Below are 19,211 nucleotides of genomic sequence, written 5' to 3'. Positions count from 1 at the left end.
GAGTAAATATAGGGAACAGACAATCTCAATCAATCACTGACTTCAAACTATCTATAAAAAAAGAAGAATTAATCAATAAAACAAAATGCTTTAAAACATTTTCCATTATGTTCCCTAATGAACACGACCCTGGGTTTGTAATTGCCAAGACCTGTGTGTCAGTGTGGGAAACAGGCAGTGTGGGATTTTGTTCTAGTTGGGGTACGGTCTCTGCGTTTTCCCTGTCATTCCAGGCATTCTTTATGTAAAACATCTGGGGACTGGGGGACTGGGAGTCGGGGTCTGCCTCCTAAATGTCTCCCTATTACTGGGTCATAAGTAGTACACTACATAGTAAATAGGGTGCCATTTGGAACAAAGCCAGGGAGTCCCTTCAAAAGCAAATGTTCATCAACTTCAAGTTCTACGGTTAATTTTGCCAAGTCATGAGATGAAAATTGAAAGGTTAAATTATTCCTTTGCTTTATTTGTCTTGGTGAGCTAAATTGATGAAATTAGTACCACTTTGTGAATTTGGTTTGTTGTATCATCTACTGTGTGTGTGTGCGTGTATGAGGCTCACTTATAGCAGTCGTTGTTGTATTTGTTGTAGCTGCCCAGGGCGGTAAGGCTCCCCAGACAGATGCCATAAGAGAAGAAGATCTGAGTCCCCGCATCCATCCATACCTAAACAGAGATGGACAGATAAATAGAGATGGATGGAAGGAAGGAAAGATGGAGAGAAAAAAATGAGGGAAAGAGAAAGGGTAAAAGTAGAGAGAGAGCGAGAGAGAGAAAGAAGGAGGGAGCAAGACAAAAAGAGAGAGAGAGAAAGAAAGAAAAGAAAGACAAAGACAGAGAGATAGAGAGAGGGTGGCTGCATAGATAGATGCATAGACTAGAGTGTCGAATCAGAAATGCATAATTTTAGCAATGGGTAATATTATTTAAAAAAAATGTCTGCATATATATATATATATATATATTTAATTATATTTTCCTTTATTATGTTCCCCTAACCCTTACACCCCTCCCCGAATTGGAGTAAACTAATGGACAGCAACACTTAGGCTTCTACTTCCAGTTTATACATACTATATCAATTTTACAGACACAATGTATTTTACAATAGTTATTTGTTTTCTGTTTTTAATTCCATCCATCCTTCAGCTACCCTCAACCCCTCCCATCTACAGTGGGGAGAACAAGTATTTGATACACTGCCGATTTTGCAGGTTTTCCTACTTACAAAGCATGTAGAGGTCTGTAATTTTTATCATAGGTACACTTCAACTGTGATAGATGGAATCTAAAACAAAAATCCAGAAAATCACATTGTATGATTTTTAAGTAATTCATTTGCATGTTATTGCATGACAGAAATATTTGATACATCAGAAAAGCAGAACTTAATATTTGGTACAGAAACCTTTGTTTTTAATTACAGAGATCATACGTTTCCTGTAGGTCTTGACCAGGATTGCACACACTGCAGCAGGGATTTTGGCCCACTCCTCCATACAGACCTTCTCCAGATCCTTCAGGTTTCGGGGCTGTCGTCGCTGGGCAATACGGACTTTCAGCTCCCTCCAAAGATGTTCTATTGGGTTCAGGTCTGGAGACTGGCTAGGCCACTCCAGGACCTTGAGATGCTTCTTACGGAGCCACTCCTTAGTTGCCCTAGCTGTGTGTTTCGGGTCGTTGTCATGCTGGAAGACCCAGCCACGACCCATCTTCAATGCTCTTACTGAGGGAAGGAGGTTGTTGGCCAAGATCTCGCGATACATGGCCCCATCCATCCTCCCCTCAATACGGTGCAGCCGTCCTGTCACCTTTGCAGAAAAGCATCCCCAAAGAATGATGTTTCCACTTCCATGCTTCATGGTTGGGATGGTGTTCTTGGGGTTGTACTCATCCTTCTTCTTCCTCCAAACACGGCGAGTGGAGTTTAGACCAAAAAGCTCAATTTTTGTTTCATCAGACCACATGACCTTCTCCCATTCCTCCTCTGGATCATCCAGATGGTCATTGGCAAACTTCAGACGGGCCTGGACATGCGCTGGCTTGAGCAGGGGGACCTTGCGTGCGCTGCAGGATTTTAATCCATGACGGCGTAGTGTGTTACTTATAGTTTTCTTTGAGACTGTGGTCCCAGCTCTCTTCAGGTCATTGACCAGGTCCTGCCGTGTAGTTCTGGGCTGATCCCTCACCTTCCTCATGATCATTGATGCCCCACGAGGTGAGATCTTGCATGGAGCCCCAGACCGAGGGTGATTGACCGTCATCTTGAACTTCTTCCATTTTCTAATAATTGCGCCAACAGTTGTTGCCTTCTCACCAAGCTGCTTGCCTATTGTCCTGTAGCCCATCCCAGCCTTGTGCAGGTCTACAATTTTATCCCTGATGTCCTTACACAGCTCTCTGGTCTTGGCCATTGTGGAGAGGTTGGAGTCTGTTTGATTGAGTGTGTGGACAGGTGTCTTTTATACAGGTAACGAGTTCAAACAGGAGCAGTTAATACAGGTAATGAGTGGAGAACAGGAGGGCTTCTTAAAGAAAAACTAACAGGTCTGTGAGAGCCAGAATTCTTACTGGTTGGTAGGTGATCAAAAACTTATATCATGCAATAAAATGCAAATTAATTACTTAAAAATCATACAATGTGATTTTCTGGATTTTTGTTTTAGATTCCGTCTCTCACAGTTGAAGTGTACCTATGATAAAAATTACAGACCTCTACATGCTTTGTAAGTAGGAAAACCTGCAAAATCAGCAGTGTATCAAATACTTGTTCTCCCCACTGTATATATTTTTAACTGTGCCGTTTCACAAAAGTTCAGAACCTATGTACATTTTACAGACCCAGTATATTTTACATTAGTTATCTTGTTGTTTTTAGTCTGACCCTTCAGCTCCACACAACCCCTCCCATCCATCTCTTAACACAATCCAGTTTTGATTTCTACTTGCTATATATTTTCAACTGTGCTGTGATGTTTCACAAAAGTTCTGAACCTTTCTATTATCATAGTTTCTACAGACTGTAAATGAAAGATAAACATTTTTGCTAAAAGTATTATTATATTATTGATCGACTGACTATGACTTATGTTAATTGTGTAGATAATCCTCTGAGAAAGCCAATGGTCCAAACCTCATGTCTATATCACAAGCCGTTCAAAAGTCAGTGGAGTTTTTACCCTTGTAGAATGGCCAAAATTAGGGTAAACTAAATCAATGGAGGCCAGAGAAAGAAAAGTGGTAAAAAATAAGGAAAATTGCACAGCATCACGTCAGGTAGGCTGGATATACAGTGGGGAGAACAAGTATTTGATAAACTGCCGATTTTGCAGGTTTTCCTACTTACAAAGCATGTAGAGGTCTGTAATTTTTATCATAGGTACACTTCAACTGTGAGAGACGGAATCAAAAAATCCAGAAAATCACATTGTATGATTATTAAGTAATTCATTTGCATTTTATTGCATGGCATAAGTATTTGATCACCTACCAACCAGTAAGAATTCCGGCTCTCACAGACCTGTTCGTTTTTCTTTAAGAAGCCCTTCTGTTCTCCACTCATTACCTGTATTAACTGCACCTGTTTGAACTTGTTACCTGTATAAAAGACACCTGTCCACACACTCAATCAAACAGACTCCAACCTCTCCACAATGGCCAATACCAGAGAGCTGTGTAAGGACATCTGGGATAAAATTGTAGACCTGCACAAGGCTGGGATGGGCTACAGGACAATAGGCAAGCAGCTTGGTGAGAAGGCAACAACTGTTGGCGCAATTATTAGAAAATGGAAGAAGTTCAAGATCAAGAAGAGAGTTGGGACCACAGTCTCAAAGAAAACCATTAGTAACACACTACGCCGTCATGGATCAGAATCCTGCAGCGCACGCAATGTCCTCCTGCTTAAGCCAGCGCATGTCCAGTCCCGTCTGAAGTTTGCCAATGACCATTTGGATGATCCAGAGGAGGAATGGGAGAAGGTCATGTGGTCTGATGAAACAAAAATTGAGCTTTTTGGTCTAAACTCCACTCGCCGTGTTTGGAGGAAGAAGAAGGATGAGTACAACCCCAAGAACACCATCCCAACCGTGAAGCGTTCTTTGGGGATGCTTATCTGCAAAGGGGACAGGACGACTGCACCGTATTGAGGGGAGGATGGATGGGGCCATGTATCGCGAGATCTTGGCCAACAACCTCCTTCCCTCAGTAAGAGCATTGAAGATGGGTCGTGGCTGGGTCTTCCAGCATGACAACGACCCGAAACACACAGCCAGGGCAACTAAGGAGTGGCTCCGTAAGAAGCATCTCAAGGTCCTGGAGTGGCCTAGCCAGTCTCCAGACCTGAACCCAATAGAACATCTTTGGAGGGAGCTGAAAGTCCGTATTGCCCAGCGACAGCCCCGAAACCTGAAGGATCTGGAGAAGGTCTGTATGGAGGAGTGGGCCAAAATCCCTGCTGCAGTGTGTGCAATCCTGGTCAAGACCTACAGGAAACATATGATCTCTGTAATTGCAAACAAAGGTTTCTGTACCAAATATTAAGTTCTGCTTTTCTGATGTATCAAATACTTATGTAATGCAATAAAATGCAAATGAATTACTTAAATATCATACAATTTGATTTTCTGGATTTTTGTTTTAGATTCTGTCTCTCACAGTTGAAGTGTACCTATGATAAAAATTACAGACCTCTACATGCTTTGTAAGTAGGAAAACCTGCAAAATCGGCAGTGTTGTTGTTTTTATCGCACTGCTTTGCTTTATCTTGGCCAGGTAGCAGTTGTAAATGAGAACTTGTTCTCAACTGGCTTACCTGGTTAAATAAAGGTGAATTTTTTTTTTTTTTAAATCAAATACTTGTTCTCCCCACTGTATGATATATACTTTATTGTCCCCAAGGGGAAATATGAATTGGAAAATAGATGCTTGGATGCTGTGGGAGAACGAAGACTAACTGACAGGCTCACTTTCCCATTAAACTCGTCATCTTTCTTCTGGAAACCGCAGGACATAAAACAATATAGAGGTAAGATAGATATAGATTTTGAGACATGACGTAGTATTTTTACATATTAGTATATGCTTGTCATACTAATGCGATATTCCTGTTATTTTTGAAAGATTTATCATAAAAACAAGCGTATCTCTGTGTAATGTCAATATAGCACTGATCGTACACCAAGCGTTTTTTATTTTCAAAGCCTTTTACATTTAATTCAGCTAGTGTCATGCTAATTTAGGTTGTTTTGTCCCGCGGAAAAAACTTTAAAGACCAGCACCACAATATGTAAAATCCTCAAAAGTTGCTGCGAGAAATCTGCAACGCTCTGTCAACAGAGCTCGGTGCTTATTATCGGATGTACAGTTGAAGTCGGAAGTTTACATACACCTTAGCCAAATACATTTAAACTCAGTTTTTCACAATTCCTGACATTTAATCCTAGTAAAGATTCCCTGTCTTAGGTCAGTTAGGATCACCACTTTATTTTAAGAATGTGAAATGTCAGAATAATAGTAGAGAGAATGATTTTTTCAGCTTTTATTTCTTTCATCACATTCCCAGTGGGTCAGAGGTTTACATACACTCAATTAGTATTTGGTAGCATTGCCTTTAGATTGTTTAACTTGGTTCAAACGTTTCGGGTAGCCTTCCACAAGCTTCCCACAATAAGTTGGGTGAATTTTGGCCCATTCCTCCTGACAGAGCTGGTGTAACTGAGTCAGGTTAGTAGGCCTCCTTGCTCGCACACACTTTTTCAGTTTTGCCCACTAATTTTCTATAGGATTGAGGTCAGGGCTTTGTGATGGCCACTCCAATACATTTACTTTGTTGTCCTTAAGCCATTTTGCCACAACTTTGGAAGTATGCTTGGGGTCATTGTCCATTTGGAAGACCCGTTTGCGACCAAGCTTTAACTTCCTGACTGATGTCTTGAGATGTTGCTTTTTTCTCTATTTTTGTTTCATCAGACCAGAGGACATTTCTCCAAAAAGTACGATCTTTGTCCCCATGTGCAGTTGCAAACCGTAGTCTGGCTTTTTTATGGCGGTTTTGGAGCAGTGGCTTCTTCCTTGCTGAGCGGCCTTTCAGGTTATGTCTATATAGGACTCATTTTACTGTGTATATATATACTTTTGTACCTGTTTCGTCCAGCATCTTCACAAGGTCCTTTGCTGTTGTTCTGGGATTGACTTGCACTTTTCGCACCAAAGTACGTTCATCTCTAGGAGACAGAACACGTCTCCTTCCTGAGTGGTATGACGGCTGCGTGGTCCCATGGTGTTTATACTTGCGTACTATTGTTTGTACATTGCTCCCAAGGATGAACCAGACTTGTGGAGGACTACCATTTTTTTTCTGAGGTCTTGGCTGATTTCTTTTGATTATCCCATGATGTCAAGCAAAGAGGCACTGAGTTTGAAGGTAGGCCTTGAAATACATCCAAAGGTACACCTCCAATTGACTCCAATGATGTCAATTAGCCTATCAGAAGCTTCTAAAGCCATGACATCATTTTCTGGAATTTTCCAAGCTGTTGAAAGGCACAGTCAACTTAGTGTGTGTAAACTTCTGACCCACTGGAATTGTGATACAGTGAATTATTAGTGAAATAATCTGTCTGTAAACAATTGTTGCAAAAATGACTTGTGTCATGCACAAAGTAGACGTCTTAACCGACTTGCCAAAACTATAGTTTGTTAACAAGAAATTTGTGGAGTGGTTGAAAAACGAGTTTTAATGACTCCAACCTAAGTGTATGAACACTTACGACTTCAACTGTACTAGGTTACGAAATCCAACTTTTTGGATGTACTGTTAATGAAACGTCAGAGAAAGACCCTACTGAACGATTCAGAACATGAATAATTGTCACGACTAATGGGCAGGCTTCTTCGTTCGTCGTCATCGGCCTTCTAGCCACTGCCGCTCCTCATCTCATCATTCCATTTTTTTTGTCTTGTTTATTACACACACCTGGTTCATATCCCCTCATCAGTACCTGTAGAAGTGTTCCCTCTGCCCCCTTGTCTTTGTGTGTGATTGTTTATTGTGAAGGTTATATTAGCTCGGTGGAGCTCTGTGTATGTCGTATCGGCGGGATATTTCACCCGTGTGCCTTGTTGTTTCCAGTGCGTCTGATTTCCGCACTGGAGTTGTTTGACGCCTTGCTGCGTACCGCTGTGTTTTCGGAATAAACCTTTTATTCTCTGATTTACTCTCCTGCGCCTGACTCCTTCAAAATCACTCACCACAATAATCATTAGGGTTAGGCGGTATCCATATTTTCATACAGTATTACCGGAAGTACACACAAGGGCAGCTATAAAAAATAAAATAAACGCTAAAGACAATTTAGGCAACATGGATCTTGATTCAGGAGGTTTGGTTACTAGAAGGGCTTTACTTGAGGTGAACAAGTTACCCAGTTCACCTCAAGGGTGTTTCCGTAGGGGCAACTACGGTGGAAAGTCCACAGTATGCCAAGAGTGTGCAAAGCTGTCATCAAGGCAAAGGGTGGCTATTTGAAGAATCTCAAATATTTTTTGATTTGTTTAACACTTTTTTGGTTACTACATGATTCCATATGTGTTATTACATAGTTTTGATGTCTTCACTATTATTCTACAATGTAAAAAATAGTCAAAATAAAGAATAACCCTTAAATGAGTAGGTGTGTCCAAACCTTTAACTGGTAGTGTATGTAAAGACAAGATTAAATCAAGAATAGTCTGATGGGTGACAATATTAGCCTATCACTTGTGAATTATATATTATCACTTGTGAATGATGCCCAGCGTAAGGTAAGAAACAATGCCTTTTTTTGGCGACTTTTTCTAATCATAGTCACACACCTCATGTAGCCTAGCCCATATATATGTTTATATGCTTATATGTTTTGACAAGGTTTGTATCACAACTAAAGTGGCCAAATAACTTCTAGAAATTAAGCACATTAATCCGCTTTACAAGGGGTGTAAAGCCTAACTGGCATACATAAGCAGCACGTGAGTTTCAAGTTTGGGGAAGATAATTTTCACCATAAAAATGAACCTTTATAATAAAAGCATTACATGCATAATCGCATTAACAGTCCCTTTTGATAATGGTGTTTTCCCACTAATGGAACATTCGCGCTTATAGCCTACTGCCGTGTGTGCATTGCTGCGCTTATAATTTGAAGAAATAGCCTAATAGTTTATCACATTTTAAGCTAAACGTTCTGATCTGTTGTGTCAGCCTCATTGTGTAGAAAAAAAGTGGGATGCTACTGGTTGTATTAATTTGGGATCTATCGCATCCCACAACTGTCCCAGACTATATTTGGAATATTTATTTCTCGCACAGAATAGAATCGGTCAACTTTTGTATTATGGGGGATAGTAGATTGACATAGGCTAATGCTTTTGCAGTTCGTTAGGCCTACTCATCTTGTTTGCTGACGAAAAGTAAATGTGGACAGTTCTTCCAATATCTTCAATATGCACCTCGGAATTGGATAAGGATGCACGCAGTTGCGTCCCCGAAGTGGTAGCCTGTGAGAAAGACCCGATCACGCATGTAAGTGAGAGGTCCTTCGGGGGACACGCAGCACAAAGGGAGAAGGGAACAACGGCCACACAAGGCGTGGATTTTTTTAGGGTGCATTATGGCCACACAAAGGGGATGCCGCTGTGAAATTCAAGGCATTATCAAGTGCTTGTCAAATTGTGAATTAGAAACTGATGAAGTGTGTACTGCCTGCGCAAAAAAACAAAGCTCATGCCTTTCAAGCAACTTTTTTCAAATCATCATTAGATTCGCATCATGTAGCCTTACAATGTATTAAAAATCAAAACATATAGGCCAAAGTTTGTAGAACAACTAAAGTTACATTAATAACTCTAAATTAAGCACATAGGAGTACCTATTTCTTTGCTAACCGCACAACACAGAACTCCCTCAAATCGATTGGAGAAAATATCCTTTCTATTTTATTCAGCTTTGTTCAATTGTATTCTTCATACTACAAAATAATATAAAATAATGTAGCAGAATTCTAGCCAAATCTTGTCTGCTAAATGAACTAGTGTAGCCCACAGCCATATGGCATAGCCAGATCAGGACCTAACATAAGGACAACTCAGAGTATGCTATTATTTTCTTCTGAAATAGACTACATTTTCTTCATATCATGTTTCTTTAGACCTGTCTAAAATAAAACATGGATTTATTGTGAAGGTGTAGGCTATATTACATGGATTTAATACGACTTTTTAAAATGTAGATGTTCCAAAGGTCTGCATCAGTGGCTCGTAGGCTATGTGTGGAAGCCAGGAGATGCTAAATGTGTTTATGTTAATTAATGGTCAATTACCGTGAGACCGACAGTTATTTGCTTGACAATCACCGGCTGGCAAAATTTCGTGACCGCCACAGGCCTAATTATGATGACTTCCGGAGGACGTCCTCCAACCTATCAGAGCTCTTGCAGCATGAATAAACATATTATCCATCCACTCAAAGGATCAGAGAATGAATCTAGTATCGAAAGCATAAACTACAGCTAGCTAGCACTGCAGTGTGTGGTGAGTAGCTGAATGACAATAGTTGAACAGTTTTGAACAAATTAATTTCTTCAAAAATAAAGGAGAAGCAGCAGAGAGAGAGAGAGCTAGTTATATTTTGTTGTATTTTTTTTATTCTACTTAGTTTACCTTTCACTTACTTAGCCAGCTAATGCAGCTACTTTAGCCTGTTCAACAACCTGACTCAAACAGTGAGACAAATGCTATTTATGTTAGCTAGCTGGCTAAGGCTATTCAACACTGCAACTCTTCCAAGTGAAAGTAAGCTTTTGGTTTTATTAATTTATTGCCACCGGGGCTGGCCGGTGTAACTGCTAAACAGCTTGCTGTACACTGTATTGTGTGATTGTACATATGGATTGGATTGTGGGTTTACTAACGAGTTAGTTCTAGTAGCTATGTTGACTATGACGTTAGATAATATGGTGACAACTATGTAGGCTGTGTTGTGGTTAATGGTTATGGTATGAAGGTTTGGCTTGGAGAGGTTTTTTCACTTGGTCACAGACAGCTGTTGTGTTGTGCACTGAAGTCCACAAACAAAGGGAGAAGGTGAGGAGGAGAGCGCATAGATGCGAGAAGGATTTATACAATGAGGAAAGTGATGATGCTGTATGTGGCTTCTAAGAAAGTGAACTGTGTGCATGGGTGATCAGGGGTATATTTATTCTGCCGATTCTGTTGCAAAATGTTTCTTAAATGGAAGCAAATGCAACGAAACAGGGACGAACCGAGCTGAATTATTTCCAATAGAAACTTCTTGTTTTAGTTGCGAAACTGAAGGTTTTGCAACTGTTTCGACAAATGATTACACCCCAGATCAGCTAGATGCAGGCAAGAGTGTGCAAGATGGTATTGAATGAGTCACTGTCTGTCACCTTGATTACTCCAATTTGTCTCTCGACCTGTGCACCTACGTTAGAAACTTGTAGGCTAGGTTGTAGCAACCTCATGATGGGTATAGGGCAAATTCAAGTATCATGTAGTAGCCTAAACCTATCGATGTTACATTGAGCTGGGTAAATGGAATATGAATGACAGTCATCCAATATGCTGTAATAGAAATAAGGCCATGCTCAAAGAAAACAAAATCATCCTCCCTAATCTTAAACGGCACCGACCGCCACCGGTATATATGGTATGTCGTCCAAGCCGAATATTCATATTTGTCTTGGTAAAATGTACTTATAACATAAGAAAGTGAAGTGTCATCATCAAAGTGCGTTTTTACCCACTCTGGGCGGAGTGGGTGGACACCCTACATAGACTGATTCAGACTAGACCTACTCCAATAGAGGGGCGCTTGGGACTGGCTAGAAAGCAGCCAGTACAATCAGTATCCTCTCAGACATTAGGCATGGTTACCAGGGTCGTGTTTACTAGGGCACACATTGGAAAACGTTCTAAAAGGTTTCACAATGTAAGCGTTTCTTATTGGACAAGTCCTGATAGTCTCTCCCTGTTTCAGTCAGTTTTCTTCAGTTTTGTGCCTAATGAAAAAGACCCAGTATGTTGGCGGGTATGGGCGTGGGTAGTGGGTGGGTATGAGGGTGGGTATGAGGGTACCTGTGGGTCTGCCAGGCGGGTGATGTTGGGATTGAGGTAGTAGACGATGCCCTGGGATGCGCCAGGCAGGGTGATGCCACGTACCAGCAGGATGGCCAGCATCACGTAAGGGAACGTGGCGGTAAGGTAGACCACCTGGAACAACAGTAGGATAGCTTCTAGATCAATCATATCTTGTACTGTACATCTCAAATCCAACCGAAAATGGCATGATACCTTCTAAAATCTAGATTCTATATCAATCACATATTTAACTGTACAGCTATGATACCTTCTATGTCAACCACATATATATACTGTACATTTCAAATCCATTGGCCATGAAGGGTTAAGTGGAATCCTTCATGTACAGTACTCCCATAGCATAGGAGGTAGGATTACTGTAGGTCTATAGCAGGGCTGTTCAATTCCGGTCCTGGAGGGCTGAAACACTTTTATGTTTCTACCTGGTAGTTAATTGCACTCACCTGGTGTCCCAGGTCTGAATCAGTCCCTGATTAGAAGGAGTGCATGAAAACCATAGGAATAAGCCAGAATGGGTGTTGTGTGTGATGGTTTTTGGTTAAGCTCATTGGTGAGTGTTTTCTTGAGGTGGTTTCTGAAAAAGTATTTCTATGTGTGGTATCTGAGTCTGGAATTGCTCAGGGGTGTGTTTGAGGGTTGGTGTGGGAGATGTATGTGTGTGTGTGTGTGTGTATATATATACAGTGGGGAAAAAAAGTATTTAGTCAGCCACCAATTGTGCAAGTTCTCCCACTTAAAAAGATGAGAGAGGCCTGTAATTTTCATCATAGGTACACGTCAACTATGACAGACAAAATTAGAAAAATAAATCCAGAAAATCACATTGTAGGATTTTTTATGAATATGTTTGCAAATTATGGTGGAAAATAAGTATTTGGTCAATAACAAAAGTTTTGTCAATGCTTTGTTATATACCCTTTGTTGGCAATGACACAGGTCAAACGTTTTCTGTAAGTCTTCACAAGGTTTTCACACACTGTTGCTGGTATTTTGGCCCATTCCTCCATGCAGATCTCCTCTAGAGCAGTGATGTTTTGGGGCTGTCGCTGGGCAACACGGACTTTCAACTCCCTCCAAAGATTTTCTATGGGGTTGAGATCTGGAGACTGGCTAGGCCACTCCAGGACCTTGAAATGCTTCTTACGAAGCCACTCCTTCGTTGCCCGGGCGGTGTGTTTGGGATCATTGTCATGCTGAAAGACCCAGCCACGTTTCATCTTCAATGCCCTTGCTGATGGAAGGAGGTTTTCACTCAAAATCTCACGATACATGGCCCCATTCATTCTTTCCTTTACACGGATCAGTCGTCCTGGTTGTAACGATCCCGGCAGTCTGAGTCGGGTCCTGTCTGTGGACTGGTTTTTATGTTCGTGATCTCCAGTTTCCCGAGGGTTCTGGAACGCTCCGGGGAGCTCTCTTGAGTTCCGCACCTGCATCCCATCAGCAATCTGCACACCTGGTCCTGATCATCACCCTTCTTAGGCTCTGGCCTAACATCCATTCCCTGCCGGATCGTTAGCCATAAACAGTATGTTTTGCCAGCGTATAAGCCTCAGAGTACTAGCGTTAGTTTTGTTGTTTTTTGCACCTTGTTGACCTGCCTTGTACTTACCTCCGTTTGTTCTGTCTACAGTCATTCTCCCGGAACCTTCACCCAACCCCTGCCGTGTCATCAGTTCATCTGCTACTTCACCACCACCTACTCATCTCCGCCACCCGCTCCGTCTACTGGACTATTCTGCATCTTTATCTGTAAATAAACACTCCCATTCGTTCAACTCACCTTGTCCTGGTCTGCTTCTGGGTTCGGTCTTAGAGAACCGTGACAGAACGATCCGGCCATTAATGAACCCAGCGGACCTGGACTCTGTTCGCCATGCCATTACCCATCAGGAGAAGATGTTGGGCCATCATAGCACGGTACTACAGGAGCTCGCGTTGTCAGTTCGGAACCTTTCTACCGGTCTGACGGAGGCCCAGAACCAACGCAATGTTCCGGTGGAGGATCCACTACCGGTTTCACCCATCTCGCCTGCCGCTTCTGGAGCGGTGTCCTTCCGTGAGCCCAAGGTTCCGACGCCGGATAAATATGAGGGGGAGCTGGGAAGATGCCGTTCCTTCCTTATGCAGTGTGGATTAGTGTTCGATCTACAGCCCTACTCTTATGCCACAGACAAGGCTAGGATAGCCTTTGTGATTGAGTTGCTGCGTGGTCGAGCGCTGAGTGGGCTTCAGCCGTTTGGGAACGACAGGATCCCTGCATGGCTTCATACCAGGGGTTCACGGCCGAGATAAGGAAGCTCTTCGACCATTCCGTCCGAGGGAGGGACGCAGCTAGGCGCCTGTTTTCGCTTCGCCAAGGAACTCGCAGCGTGGCCGACTTCGTGATCGAGTTCAAGACGTTGGCTGTGGAGAGTGGGTGGAATGAGGAGTCTCTGCAAGCGGCCTTTTACCAGGGTCTGTCGGAGCAGCTCAAGGATGAGTTGATCTCCTATCCGAGCCTAGTGACCTGGACAGCTTGGTAGCCTTGTCTATTCGGGTGGATAATCGAGTCCGAGAGCGAAGGAGGGAGAAGCAATGGGGTCCGTCCAATCGATCAGCTTCTCAGTTCCCAGTCGGGTCGGGTGGTGGACCAGAACACGTCGATCATTCTCCACCACAAAGGATTAGGGGAGAGGTTCTCTCTCCCGATTCTGAACCCATGCAAGTGGGGCGGCACGGGTTAACCAAGGAGGAGCGTCAACATAGACGTAAGACCAACTGTTGCCTCTACTGTGGTAGCTCGGGACATTACATCTCCACTTGTTCCCGGCGGTCGTCAAACTGCCCGGCTCGCTAAAGTTGGGAGGACTTTTAGCGAGCCAGTTTCAACCTCTCAGTACCTCTGTCAGACCCCGTTTCCGGCTACCCTTGTGAACAGGAATCAGAGCTTAGCGATTAACGCTTTGTCGATTCAGGTGCCGATGGAAGCTTTCTTGATGCCGAGTTGGTGGAACAGCTGGGGCTTTCCAAGGAGCAATTGCCGGAAGCCATTGAAGCGACCACTCTGAACGGCAGTAGTCTGGCACGTATCACGATGAGGACTGAACCGGTTAAGATGCTGTTGTCGGGGAATCATTCGGAGATGATTTCATTCTTCATTCTGCCGTCTTCCCATGTTCCTCTAGTCCTTGGATACCCCTGGCTGAAGGAACACAATCCCACGTTCGATTGGGTGACGGGCAAGGTAACGAGTTGGAGCCTTGATTGTCATGCTAACTGTCTCAAGACTGCCTGTCCCCATTCGGTTCCCAGTCAGGTGATTGAGGCTAAACCCCCAGATTTGTCCCTGGTTCCCGGGACATATCACGATTTGGGGGAAGTGTTCAGTAAGCAGAAGGCTCTGTCACTCCCTCCCCACCGACCATATGATTGTGCCATCAACCTGTTCCCTGGAGCTGTCTACCCCAAGGGAAGGTTATACAGTATCTCCCGCCCTGAACGTGAGGCTTTGGAGACCTACATCAAGGAGTCCCTAGCTGCTGGTCTCGTTCGTCCCTCGTCAACACCCCTGGGGGCAGGATTCTTCTTTGTGGGTAAGAAGGATGGCTCTCTTCGACCGTGTATTGATTATCGGGGGTTGAATGACATCACGGTCAAGAACAAGTATCCCCTGCCCTTGATGAGTTCTGCCTTCGACTCCTTACAGGGTGCTACGGTGTTCACCAAGCTAGACCTACGCAATGCGTATCACATGGTCCGGATCAGAGAGGGAGACGAGTGGTTGACGGGGTTCAATACACCGATGGGTCACTTCGAGTATCAGGTGATGCCGTTTGGACTGACCAATGCTCCAGCGGTATTCCAGAGTATGGTGAACGACGTCCTGAGAGATATGATCGGTCTCTTTGTGTTTGTTTACCTGGATGACATTCTGATCTTCTCGAAGGAACCTTCCGACCACGTCCAGCATGTCCGGCAGGTTCTGCAGCGATTGTTGGAGAATCGCCTGTTCGTGAAGGCCGAGAAGTGCGAGTTTCACGCCCACACGACATCCTTTCTCGGGTACATCATCTCCAGGGGAGAGATTAGGATGGACCAGGAGAAGGTTAGAGCGGTTCTGGAATGGGCCCAGCCCGGTACGAGATTGCAGCTCCAGAGATTTTTGGGGTTTGCGAATTTCTACCGCAGATTCATCCGGGATTACAGCCGTGTGGCCGCTCCGTTAACGGCCTTGACTTCCAGTATCAGGAGCTTCAAGTGGAATCCGGAGGCGGATCGAGCGTTTCTGGATTTGAAGAGGCGATTCACCAACGCACCGATTCTCTCCCAACCGGACACGGCCCGTCAGTTCGTCGTTGAAGTGGACGCGTCTGATGTGGGAGTTGGCGCCATCCTGTCGCAGCGATGCTCCACGGACAGTAAACTCCATCCCTGCGCCTACTACTCTCGTCGCCTTTCGCCTGCGGAGAGGAATTACGATGTGGGTAACCGGGAGCTTCTCGCGGTGAAACTTGCCTTGGAGGAGTGGCGCCACTGGTTGGAGGGGGGCGGAGCAGCCGTTTATTGTCTGGACTGACCACAAGAATCTTGCTTACGTGCAATCGGCTAGACGTCTCAACTCCCGTCAGGCCAGGTGGTCGTTGTTTTTCGGACGATTCAATTTTTCCCTGACGTTCCGACCTGGATCTAAGAACGGCAAGGCGGACGCCTTGTCTCGGATGTTCTCCAAGACGGAGGAGAGTGGGTCCAAGACCGAGACAATTCTCCCCCGGAACTGCGTCGTGGGAGCTGTTAGGTGGAAGATTGAGGAGGAGGTGATGGCGGCTCTTCGGACGCAGCCCGGTCCCGGTAACGGTCCACCCGGTCGGTTGTTTGTGCCTGAGTCGGTTCGTTCTGCGGTCCTCAAATGGTCCCACGCCAGCAAGATGGCTTGTCACCCTGGCGTGGCTCGGACGATGGCGTTTCTTCGCAGACGTTTTTGGTGGCCTGCCATGGCCGAGGATACTCGGGGTTATGTTGCTGCCTGTCCAGTGTGTGCGCAGAATAAGAGTACCAATCGGCCCAGCTCTGGACTACTTCACCCCCCTTCCTATTCCCCGCGACCATGGTCGCATCTGGCCCTGGACTTTGTCACTGGGTTGCCCGCTTCTGAGGGGAACACGGTCGTTCTGACTATCGTGGACAGATTCAGCAAGTTCGCCCACTTTGTGCCAATTGCCAAGCTTCCCTCTGCCTCGGAGACGTCCGAGATCCTGGTTAGGGAGGTTTTCAGGGTCCACGGGTTGCCCAGTGATATCGTTTCCGACCGTGGCCCTCAGTTTACCTCTGCTGTCTGGAAGTCCTTCTGTTTGGCCATTGGAGCTACAGTCAGTCTCACATCTGGTTTTCACCCCCCAATCTAATGGTCAGGCGGAGAGAGCCAACCAGAAGATGGAATCCACGCTACGCTGCCTGGCCTCTTCCAACCCCACCTCCTGGGTCTCTCAGTTGCCTTGGGTTGAGTATGCCCACAATACTCTCCCTACATCTGCCACTGGGATGTCTCCCTTCCAGTGCCTGTATGGCTACCAACCTCCCTTGTTCCCTTCTCAGGAGAAGGAGCTCTCAGTGCCTTCTGTTCAGGTCCATATTCGTCGTTGCCACCGGACCTGGCATCGGGCCAGAAAAGCACTCCTTAGAGTTTCGGACCGGTATCAGCTCCAGGCGAATCGTCGCCGGATCCCCGCTCCCACCTACACCATCGGAGATAGGGTCTGGTTGGCCACACGGGATCTTCCTTTACGGACTGAGTCTAGGAAGTTGTTACCGAAGTTCATTGGTCCGTTTGTGGTGGAGAAGGTGATCAATCCGGTGGCAGTTCGACTCAAACTCCCGAGGACGCTCAGAGTCCATCCCACCTTTCATGTCTCCTGCCTCAAGCCTGTTTTCCTCAGTCCTCTGTTGCCTCCTCCGCCTCCTCCTCCTCCTCCTCGGATGATCGGAGGTGGTCCTGCCTACACGGTGCGACGCATCATGGATTCCAGACGGCGGGGCCGGGGTTTCCAGTATCTCGTGGACTGGGAGGGGTATGGTCCTGAAGAGAGGAGTTGGATTCCGCGGCGACAGGTCCTAGATGCTGACCTCATCAGTGACTTCTACCGCCTCCATCCTGGCGCTCCGGGAGTCCGCCCGGTGGCGTTCGTCGGAGGGGGGTACTGTAACGATCCCGGCAGTCTGAGTCGGGTCCTGTCTGTGGACTGGTTTTTATGTTCGTGATCTCCAGTTTCCCGAGGGTTCTGGAACGCTCCGGGGAGCTCTCTTGAGTTCCGCACCTGCATCCCATCAGCAATCTGCACACCTGGTCCTGATCATCACCCTTCTTAGGCTCTGGCCTAACATCCATTCCCTGCCGGATCGTTAGCCATAAACAGTATGTTTTGCCAGCGTATAAGCCTCAGAGTACTAGCGTTAGTTTTGTTGTTTTTTGCACCTTGTTGACCTGCCTTGTACTTACCTCCGTTTGTTCTGTCTACAGTCATTCTCCCGGAACCTTCACCCAACCCCTGCCGTGTCATCAGTTCATCTGCTACTTCACCACCACCTACTCATCTCCGCCACCCGCTCCGTCTACTGGACTATTCTGCATCTTTATCTGTAAATAAACACTCCCATTCGTTCAACTCACCTTGTCCTGGTCTGCTTCTGGGTTCGGTCTTAGAGAACCGTGACACTGGTCCCTTTGCAGAAAAACAGCCCCAAAGCATGATGTTTCCACCCCCATGCTTCACAGTAGGTATGGTGTTCTTTGGATGCAACTCAGCATTCTTTGTCCTCCAAACAAGACGAGTTGAGTTTTTACTAAAAAGTTATATTTTGGTTTCATCTGACCATATGACATTCTCCCAATCCTCTTCTGGATCATCCAAATGCACTCTAGCAAACTTCAGACGGGCCTGGACATGTACTGGCTTAAGCAGGGGGACACGTCTTGCACTGCAGGATTTGAGTCCCTGGCGGCGTAGTGTGTTACTGATGGTAGGCTTTGTTACTTTGGTCCCAGCTCTCTGCAGGTCATTCACTAGGTCCCCCTGTGTGGTTCTGGGATTTTTGCTCACCGTTCTTGTGATCATTTTGACCCCACGGGGTGAGATCTTGCGTGGAGCCCCAGATCGAGGGAGATTATCAGTGGTCTTGTATGTCTTCCATTTCCTAATAATTGCTCCCACAGTTGATTTCTTCAAACCAAGCTGCTTACCTATTGCAGATTCAGTCTTCCCGGCCTGGTGCAGGTCTACAATTTTGTTTCTGGTGTCCTTTGACAGCTCTTTGGTCTTGGCCATAGTGGAGTTTGGAGTGTGACTGTTTGAGGTTGTGGACAGGTGTCTTTTATACTGATAACAAGTTCAAACAGGTGCCATTAATACAGGTAACGAGTGGAGGACAGAGGAGCCTCTTAAAGAAGAAGTTACAGGTCTGTGAGAGCCAGAAATCTTGCTTGTTTCTAGGTGACCAAATACTTATTTTCCACCATAATTTGCAAATAAATTCATAAAAAATCCTACAATGTGATTTTCTGGATTTTTTTTTCTCAATTTGTCTGTCATAGTTGACGTGTACCTATGATGAAAATTACAGGCCTCTCTCATCTTTTTAAGTAGGAGAACTTGCACAATTGGTGGCTGACTAAATACTTTTTTCCCCCACTGTATATATATATATATATATATATATATATATATATATATATACACACACACAGTTGAAGTCGGAAGTTTACATACACTTAGGTTGGAGTCATTAAAAAACTTGTTTTTCAACCACTCCACAAATTTCTTGTTAACAAACTATAGTTTTGGCAAGTCGGTTAGGACATCTACTTTGTGCATGACAAGTCATTTTTCCAACAATTTTTTACAGACAGATTATTTGACTTATAATTCACTGTATCACAATTCCAGTGGGTCAGAAATTTACATTCACTAAGTTGACTGTGCCTTTAAACAGCTTGGAAAATTCCAGAAAATGATGTCATGGCTTTAGAAGCTTCTGATAGGCTAATTGACATCATTGGAGTCAATTGGAGGTGTACCTGT

At 44.7% G+C, this 19,211-nt stretch overlaps 1 protein-coding gene across 4 annotated transcripts in view; it reads right to left on the bottom strand.

Annotated features, from left to right (window-relative positions):
• The window catches only part of LOC121553339 (sodium- and chloride-dependent GABA transporter 2), a 50,816-nt gene that overhangs the window by 9,141 nt on the left and 22,464 nt on the right, over nt 1-19,211 (bottom strand). For all 4 annotated transcript variants that reach the window (XM_045217968.1, XM_045217966.1, XM_045217967.1 and 1 more), the window contains exons 7-8: nt 11,134-11,268; nt 563-666 (exon numbers count right to left, since the gene is read on the bottom strand). In XM_045217968.1, the coding sequence (XP_045073903.1) occupies nt 563-666; nt 11,134-11,268 (239 nt within the window). The remainder of the gene's footprint in view (nt 1-562; nt 667-11,133; nt 11,269-19,211) is intronic.

Source organism: Coregonus clupeaformis, unplaced genomic scaffold, assembly GCF_020615455.1.
Source record: "Coregonus clupeaformis isolate EN_2021a unplaced genomic scaffold, ASM2061545v1 scaf1294, whole genome shotgun sequence".
Lineage (NCBI taxonomy): Eukaryota > Metazoa > Chordata > Actinopteri > Salmoniformes > Salmonidae > Coregonus > Coregonus clupeaformis.
This window is presented reverse-complemented; position numbering and strand designations above follow the sequence as displayed.